This window comes from Sinocyclocheilus rhinocerous, unplaced genomic scaffold (genome assembly GCF_001515625.1).
Source record: "Sinocyclocheilus rhinocerous isolate Xijiao unplaced genomic scaffold, SAMN03320098_v1.1 scaffold693, whole genome shotgun sequence".
Taxonomy (NCBI): domain Eukaryota; kingdom Metazoa; phylum Chordata; class Actinopteri; order Cypriniformes; family Cyprinidae; genus Sinocyclocheilus; species Sinocyclocheilus rhinocerous.
The window spans coordinates 162,925-172,460 of record NW_015654933.1 but is presented as its reverse complement, the minus strand read 5'-3'; the positions used below and the strand labels follow the sequence as shown (position 1 = coordinate 172,460).

At 35.8% G+C, this 9,536-nt stretch overlaps 1 protein-coding gene across 1 annotated transcript in view; it reads left to right on the top strand.

Annotated features, from left to right (window-relative positions):
- Positions 1–5,274, top strand: part of LOC107717755 (junction-mediating and -regulatory protein-like) — a 23,800-nt gene extending 18,526 nt beyond the window's left edge. The window contains exons 9-11 of the mRNA XM_016524590.1: positions 1,327–1,798; positions 4,505–4,817; positions 4,956–5,274. Coding sequence (XP_016380076.1) covers positions 1,327–1,798; positions 4,505–4,812 — 780 coding nt within the window. The 3' untranslated portion in view covers positions 4,813–4,817; positions 4,956–5,274. The remainder of the gene's footprint in view (positions 1–1,326; positions 1,799–4,504; positions 4,818–4,955) is intronic.
- The last annotated feature ends 4,262 nt before the right edge of the window (positions 5,275–9,536 follow it).

Below are 9,536 nucleotides of genomic sequence, written 5' to 3'. Positions count from 1 at the left end.
TTTCTTTTTCTCGCGGTAGTTAGCGGAAAGCAGTGACTGAGAGATTGACAGCTAATATTAACCAATACAAAATCTGCATTAAAGTTAAGAATGTAAGGATAAAATCTGTTAATATATAATTTGTAGTTGTGGTGCTCCTAAATCTTTGAAGTTGGGAGCACCAGTGCTACCAAGTAAAAAAGTTAATTTCGAGCCCTGATACAGTCTCTTCTAAAACTATTAAAAATCATTTTCTTATAAAGCTGAAATAAAATATTAATATTAAATATTAAACTGCTTGCCTTCAAACCAAACTTATGCTTTCAAAACTAGTTTTTAAGTGAAATTAAACTGAAATAAAATTAAAATGATATTAGAAAAAACTTTAGAAATGTTGCCTTGGCCACCAAGTAAAATAAAAAAATAAAATACTAAAAAATAAAAAAATAAAAGTACTAAAATTACTAAAATAAAGAATAATGACTAAAGAAAATAACTACAATTAATGAAAATGAAGCAAAACAGAAATATAAAAACTCCAAAAAACTAATAAAAATGACAAAAGCACTTAAAATTGAAATGAAGCTAAAATAAAATTGATTATAAATATTAGATGAAAAACTTAAAAACCTAAACAAAAATAAGAAATGTTGCCTTGGCAATTAAACACAATTGAAGTAACTGAAGAACTGAACTAAAATATAAATAAACCTAAATAGAAAATATAAAAAAATAATAACTAATAAAAGCTGCAAATAAATTGAAAAAGAAAAAAGCACTTGAAATAGTTTTTGTTACTTGAAATTAAGCAAAACCTAATTTAAACTTATTTAATTTTGGTTGGCAAGACAACATTGCTAACTTTCATTTAAGTTAAATTACCAAGCTTACTAAAATACTGAAATTACTAAAATAAAAAGATCTAAATGAAGAGTTCAGATGCAAAAGCCTTTAAGTGCCACTTGAAATTTTCTTCTAAAATGAGCATTTTTATCAGGCTTCTGTGTAGGTTCAGTAATTTCACTTTAATAGCCATAAATTGGTTCTTTTCTTTGCCATTAAAGTGAAATAACTGAAGATAAACATAGGAGCCTGAGAAAATGACTAATATTAGAAGAACATTTCAGACGGCACTTAAGAGGCTAATAAAAATGACAAAGGCACATAACAATGACTAAAGTGAAACTATAAACAAGCTAGTTCAAAATATTAATAGATACTAGTAAAAGTAACAAGATAACACTGCTAGCGCTTATTGTTTGACTCAAAACACTGTATTAACAGAACATCTTCAGCACGTTAAAATCCTGTAGCTTTGACTGGCTGTGTGCTGATTGGTCTCCGCAGCGCTACCCGGGTCAGGTGACTCTGAAGTCCACTCGTCTGGCGTCCTCCAGGAAGAGAGCGGGCGCCGGGCCGGAGCAGACGCAGACGCAGACGCAGGCCGCTAGCGTGCAGACGGATGACGCTCCAGCTGCGCTGGAACATTCGGCGGGAGTGCCAGAGCTCCGCCGGCCCGAGAGCTTCCTGTCGCTGCCTCCGATGGGCGGAGCCGTGGCCGAAGCCCCGCCCCCTGACGCGCATGCATCACTTCCTCCGGCCAGAGAGCTGCTGCTGCTGGACTCGTCCACCTCTCCTCCTCTTCCTCCTCCTCCTCCTCCTCCTCCTCCCTCTCTGGAGGAGACGCCTGCAGACGCCAGCCCTGTTCGCTCTCCCCTCGGGCCGTTCACCGCACGCTTCTTCGACAGCAGCCAGCTGCTCAACGCCAGGAAGAAGCTGAGGAAGACGGCCTCGCTCGAGTCCAGCCAGTGGAGGAGAGGTGAGACGCACACAGGGTTAAACGCAGCTTCCATCCAAAGTTGCGAATTTAACTAGTGTTGGGGGTAACGCATTACTAGTAACTTGTTGAGTTATGTAATCAGATTACTTATTTCAAGTAGTGCTGTCAAACGATTAATCGCATCCAAAATAAAAGTTTTTGTTTACATAATATATGTGTGTGTACTGTGTATATTTATTATGTATATATACAATACACACACATTCGCTCGCATCCAAAATAAAAGTTTTTGTTTACATAATATATGTGTGTGTACTGTGTATATTTATTATGTATATATACAATACACACACATGCATGTATATATTTAAGAAAAATATGTTACGTTTATATATTAAATATATTTATATATAATATAAATCATGTGAATATATACATGTAAATATTTCTAAATATATGCTGTATGTTTGTGTCTTTATATATACATAATGTACACAGTACACACACATATATTATGTAAACAAAAACTTTTATTTTGGATGCGATTAATCGTTTGACAGCACTAATCTCTACCATATTTATATAAACATATGAAGAAAATATATTCAATTTGTTGTTATCAACAACACGAAGTGCATTAAACATTACATTACGGTTTCCCAAACTGGGGTTTGTGATGGAAATAGGGGGTTTATGAGTTTAATGAAAAGCTAATAATTATATCATAAAAATGTTAAATTAAAACAATTTTAAAATGAATAAAATAAAACACTGACTGAAAAAAAATGATACATTTTATTTGTTTACCTGCATGTCATGTGACCATTAACCAATGCCACAGAACCATGAACATGCAAAAGTGATACTTCCATTATTAAAATATTTATTTTAAAATCTCAGGGGTACTTCAAATAAAAAATATTAGGTGAAATGATCTTACTGTAGTTCTAGACTAAATATGAATGTGTTTACTCATCTCACCTGCACACAAACACATTCAGTGTTCCTCACAATCAATAAAAACAGTCAAATGCAAACTCAGAATGTGACGCAAACCTGCAATAGTTAAATATGTTAATAATTGAATTTACATTTCCTTCAGCTTGAGGCTTATTCATTTCACTTTTGGTGTGAAAGGGCTTTTACATATGCCAAAAATATAACTTTTTTAAAATATTAAAAACATACAAGCAAGCCCAGCCCAGATGAGAAAAAGTAACACAAAAGTAACGCAACACATTACATTCCATAAAAAGTAAGTAAATCCAATTAGTTACTTTTTTAGGGAGTAACTCAATATTGTAATGCGTTACTTTTAAAAGTAACTTTCCCCAACACTGAATGTAACATGCGCAAAATTGGAATATCGCATAAAACATACAACGCAACAACTACTTAGGGGGCGCTGTTGGCCTACTTGTAATAAAAAGCAAGTAAAATACACAAATAACATTTAGATTGTGTTCCTGATTAAATAAATCAGTAATTTGTGTCCTAAAATCACAAGTACATTTTGATTCAAAGGTCAAAAGCTGTAGTTTGCATGAATAAAAATCACAAACATGACACTTGTAAATTAAATAATTGTATACACATACAGATTTATTCATTAATGTGTAGTATTTTATTTTTTCAAACTGATTATGAAAACCTAAATACAAGGAGGTCTAAAAGATTTTCAGCATTTTTTATTTATTTACAAATGTTAAATCTATAAATGAAATGTTATGGTTACCCCTGTATCTGTCTGGGAAAAAAATGCAGTGATTGATTTATAGTTATTTTCAAAGCTTTCAGTGTACTCTCATTATAAAAAAACTAGTACAAGTAAAAACAAGTACATTTTTGTTAAAAATGACCAAAATTAAAAATAATTGTATAATATGTTTATAATATCTGTACAGGAGAGACTTGGATTTGGAGAATTTACTTAATTTAAATTTTATAAGCAGGCAAGTAAATATAGCTTTAAAACATACAAGCAAATATAAAGTATTAAAGGGGGGAAAAGACAATTACAAGTGATAAACAAAAAGCACTTTCAGTATCTGAGAGTGTTGTAAGTATCCGAAAGTTTACAGACAATCATAGTTATGGGTTTTTCTTGAGATCACAGACAGTGGCAGCTTTAATAGGCTGCTTTCACACTAATGCACAGATCTGTTTCCACATGTTCCTGTTCTGAAAACATTACTCACTGTGTTTACATCTATTTCATATCAATAAAGTATTCAGCAATGCAAGTGTGTTTAACAGCAGCCGCGATGAGCTTCAGGACAAACAAACACAAAGCGCACGAGAAAGTCTGTCAGTGCGTGAGTTTGTGAATCTAATATGTACTGCATTCCAAACGGCAGAAATGAAAGCATATCTAAAGTAAAACACTGAAATAACGGAAGTCAAGCAATGCACACGTGTCTCACAGCGCATAGTCTGTGCAACGAAGCCGCCGCGATTGTCTCTAGCGCACACACCTGCCATATGCGGGAAAAACCAAGCTCAGAATCCAGTTTTTTTCCTGCACTAAGCTTGGTTTTTTCCAAAATGTGTCCAGATCTCAGATTTAAAAATAGTGGGTGCATTTTTTTTAAAGGGACAGTTAACTATCCCTTTAATGCTCGCGAATGACGTCAGTAGGCTATAATCGATTACGGTGTATTACTGCATCGATGCAACGATTAATTCCAGCACCGCTAGGAAACAGCTGCAGTCAGTGTTTCCAGTAACAGTGTGTTGTGTCCTCAGCGAGCTCGCCGATGGACGAGGTTCTGGCCAGTCTGAAGCGCGGAAGCTTCCACCTGCGGAAGGCCGAGCTGCGTGTTCTGGCACCCGATCCGGACGAGGACGACGACAACAACATCCTAGCTCAGATCCGTAAGGGAGTGCAGCTGCGTAAGGTGCGCAGACAGGAGCGCAGCTGCAGAGGAGTGACTGCGTCTGACCCGCTGACCCGCAGCATCCACGAGGCCCTGCGCCGCATCAAAGAGGCTTCACCCGAGTCTGAGTCCGAGTCTGAGGACGAGACGCCAGCCTGCACCGACTGGGAGAGCTGAAGTGTGTGTGTGTGTGTGTGAGCAAGAGTGTGTGTGTGTGTGTGTGTGTGTGTGAGCAAGAGTGTGTGTGTGTGTGTGTGTGTGTGTGAGCAAGAGTGAGCAAGAGTGTGTGTGTGTGTGTGAGCAAGAGTGTGTGTGTGTGAGTGTGTGTGTGTGTTTACCTCACAGCAGATCACTGATCATCAGCCCGGAGCGTTTATTCCACTTACTACTCATTCATCTACTTTTATTCTATTCTTTGTCTTGACGTATGAAAGCCGGAGGAGATACGAGATGTGTTTCCATGTTCTCCTGATCACCTTCTGATGCAAACCAACCAGCTCTGAAATTAATCACGCCTATGTCAAAAAACATTCTTATTAAATAAAAAAAAAACTGAAACAAAATATAAATACTGCATAAAAAAAGCTTGTTGCCTTGGCAATTAATTGGAAAACACTATTATTAAGCGGAAATAAATAAGTCTAAACAAATTAAATCTACATAATAATATTAAAAGAACAAAATTTAATAAAGCAAAATTGCTAAAATTAAGCTAAAAAATTATTATTTTAAAAATTACAAAAATTAATATAAAAATAAAAAATACATATACACACACTAGGGATGTAACGATATTATCAATATCACGATGGCAAAACTGTCTCGGTATTATCGTGGTCATATGACGATATGAAACGATAGGTCTTCCGGGCAAAAAGTGTAGTTTTTCAAATATATATTTAAACTTCGTATTCTAACATAAAAGGTGTTTAAAGTTGTGTTTTGGGGCATTATGCTTTGGCACAGTATCTGTCAAACGAACTCAAACCGAAAGCACAATATGCTTCATCAAGTCTGTTTTTGCTGCTTGTTTCAAAGCGAAGCGCACACTTGGTTCAGACGATCAGCTCGTGATCCGGTGTTTTCTGCGTCTCAGAACGACTCGTTCACACTGAATGAATGCAGTCCACTCGTTTATCACACGTTCTGTGAGTTTAGCACACGTTTGGGAACACAGCTTTATTTTCACGGCAGATGATTACAGCGTTTCACTAGATTTGTAGTGACACTGTTTTTGTTTTTGTTAGCCTGTTTTCACTGAAGCTGGAGCTTTGCTTCAAAATAAAAGCGTAAAAGTGACGTATGAATTGCTGACAGCGGTTTAAATGCAGTCTAAATTCAAAATATCTCTTTCAAGTGTAGAAATTAGGAAAGAAATATTGTACTTTCCCTGCTGTAGTGTAAAGCAAACATAATATATATTCATTTTCTTCATTTTCATTTATTTAACAGTGCAGTTGTTTTACAATATATGACTACTGCTGTTATTATTATTATTATTATTATTATATTCTAATTTGTTTGGCTTCCTAAAACACCAGTGTGAATGTAATTTAGACTGAGACAGAATAACACAAAAAAAGAGGGTTGAGTTTAACTTTAAAATGTACAAGATTTTCATTTGTTTCCAGTTGTTCATTTTTAAATATCGCTATAAATATCGTATCGTGGACTACATACCGCGATATCGTATCGTTACATCCCTAACACACACACAAATATATATTCTAAGATAATTTTGCTGACGTTCTAATTAAATTACGAAAATATTATTTCTGAATGTTCAAAACATCCAGGTTTATTACTTGCACATTTAGTAATGTTCTCAAATGAAATTTTCTCGTTTGTATGAACATTAAGGGAACATTCCATTTTATCATTTTGCAAACGTTACAGGAACGTTACGTTTTAACGTTCTCTGAAACGGTAACCTTTAAGGGGAACGTTCCTTGAACGATGTATAAATAATGTTTTGAGAAAGACCAGAACTGAAGAAACATTCTAACATCGCCGGAACGTTGGAATAACGTTAAAATAACACCGAATCGCTTCGGCACTCGTCCCATGATGCATCAGCAGAGACAATCATTGAAATCCGGTCGCTTGGTGTTTGGACAAGCATGTTTCAGGAGCTCATGGTTTGATCTGAATGAACTCGTGAGTCGTTTGCTTCGTTGTGTTTGTGACTCTGTGGACGTCTGAACCATCGACAGGCCTGCAGTCTCAGATCTGACCGTCACGCGAGCCGCGGTTACCCATGATGCCGTGCGGCGCGCGTCTGTGTGTGTTTTCATCACGTGTACTGTATTTAGCTTTTGATATTATTTGTTTGAATCATATTCATTGTTCTGTACGTTCTATGCATTTTTACGTCGTCAATCAAACCCGATTCCCGTCGAAACACTACAGTCGTGAGCGACAGCGAGACGTGAAAATCAGCCTCCACACGTGCAATATTATATTAGAAACTGAAAACAGACTGTCTGATGTATAATAAAGCGCATGTTTGCCCACAGGACACTTGTATTTATTGAGTTCAACTAAATATTTAAATACGTAAAGCAATATCATGAAATGTACAATGATTTTTTTTTAATCTCCAGTTTGCTTTTACTCTGCTTTTCCAAACATTGTACTCCTAATAGTTATTTTGAATATGCATTTTGCCACTTTACGTAAATAAAGTTTCAAAAGAAACCCCTGCTCTGGTGCTTTATTGTGTGGATGTTACCGTCTTCATCATCATCATCATCAGATTGAGCTGCACTGACTCTGTCTGACCACTGGGTGGCATCAGCTGACTATCATCATCATGACAGCAGCTGGAGGCGGGGCTACAGGCATCAGTGGGCGTGTCGGATCCTACATGCAGATGACATCACAATCAGCTCCTCATGAATATTCATCTGCTGTTAAAACATTTCCATCAGATATTATTCTGGAAAGCGATATTAAACCACATATGTGACCATTTCTGAGGTTCTGATAAAAAGCATCACTAAGAAAGTAGTGAAATGTTACTTGAAAAGCAAAATGTCACATTATGAAAAAAATTCAAATATAACATTTCAAGGCGATTTAAAATGTTTATCATTTCTATTGGATATTATTTACACTGTCACAAAAGTTTTAGTCTTTGTTTACTAGCTACCTTGCAAAAAATATATATTCTCTTAGTATTTTTGTCTTGTATAAACAAATATCTAAACATTTTAAAATCAAGATACCTTTACAAAATGACACATTAAGTCTTGTTTTCTGAAGGGGAAAAAATTAAATGTTAATAAAAATAAAAAATCTGCAACTGGGGTCAGAAAAACAAAATTCAAAGGCAAAACAATTTTTTCTTACCGCATTTTTATTAAGTTATTTTGCTTCTCCAGTAAACGTATCTCGATCTATGAATGTTGAGATATTTTTTACTGTAAAAAAAGAGACAAAAACAAACATTTTAAAATCAAGATACCTTTACAAAATGACACATTAAGTCTTGTTTTCTGAAGGGGAAAAAATTAAATGTTAATAAAAATAAAAAATCTGCAACTGGGGTCAGAAAAACAAAATTCAAAGGCAAAACAATTTTTTCTTACCGCATTTTTATTAAGTTATTTTGCTTCTCCAGTAAACGTATCTCGATCTATGAATGTTGAGATTTTTTACTGTAAGAAAAGAGACAAAAATATACTTTTTTGCAGTATTTCTCATACAGAGATGCAGCTGACTCTGTGGGACTTTCTTCCTTCTGTTGAACACAAAAGCAGAAGTTCAGCCGAATGTTCAAGCTGCTCTTATACAAACCTCACCGTAACGGTTTCATTACCGGCATCCGTGTGATCGGAGCTCTTTATCCAGGTCTTCAGAAGTCACATGACTCATATTCCACCCAAAAACAATAAATAAACAGACGTCCAGATACAGTAACAACAGTGGCATTTACAGTACAGACATTTCACATCATCACAGACATGAGGAACCTTCCATGAAAATAATGAAGAACAATCCTGAAGCGTTTCCTATGATGTTCTTCACAGGAGTACAAACATTCACAAAGACAAAAACAACACGGTTGGTCATTTTTACTCTTTAATTTTACTATAAACTCAGAATTACAATTGTGTTTAAGTGTGTGGAATAATCAATATTCTCAATTATTATTCAAAGGTTTCATAAATCAAACATAATAATAATAATAAAGCCATCCAGTGTGTGAAAAGCGAGCCCATCGAACTGCTGCGAGCCCTTGAGGTTCAGCGTGATCACGTGATGCATCTCAGCTTCATCTGTACAAGAGAACAGCTTTCTGCTAAATTAACTCGTATTTAATGGCATGGTTTCCCTTTTAAATACTCAAAGAGTTCAAAAATATTGCCAGTTTATCTCCACATTAAAAAAACAACCATATTTCCACATTGCAAATAATAATAAAAAACAAGAGAAATGAAAACAAACATCTTTATACTTGAAATAACTACTTAATGCAGCTACTGTGATTAGCATATACAGATATAACTGTTGTTTTTTTTACAATAAATAACCAGAAATCATACAGACGGAAGTAAACCGTCGCTCTCAGAAGAAAGCGTGTGATGTGACCTCGGTGCCGTCCACTCAAAGTGTCCTCGCAGGTGCTTGTGAGACGTCAGATACCTGATTCTGTTTCTCGCTCGTATTGCTCAGAGTTCAGAGGAAGTTCAAGAGTGGAAGAGTAGCAGATAAACGCAGCTGTCGCGTCCGGATCGGATCTTCAGTTTGTGACGTTTTTATAGAAAACCTGCGTGAGCCAAACACGTGAAGAGTCAGAGAGCACACCGAGGTTTTCTGTGTAATCACACATCTCCTGGATCAGCAGTCTGTGTGTGATCCGAGACCAGAGGGAGTCAGTGTAAAACTGTGTGTGTGTG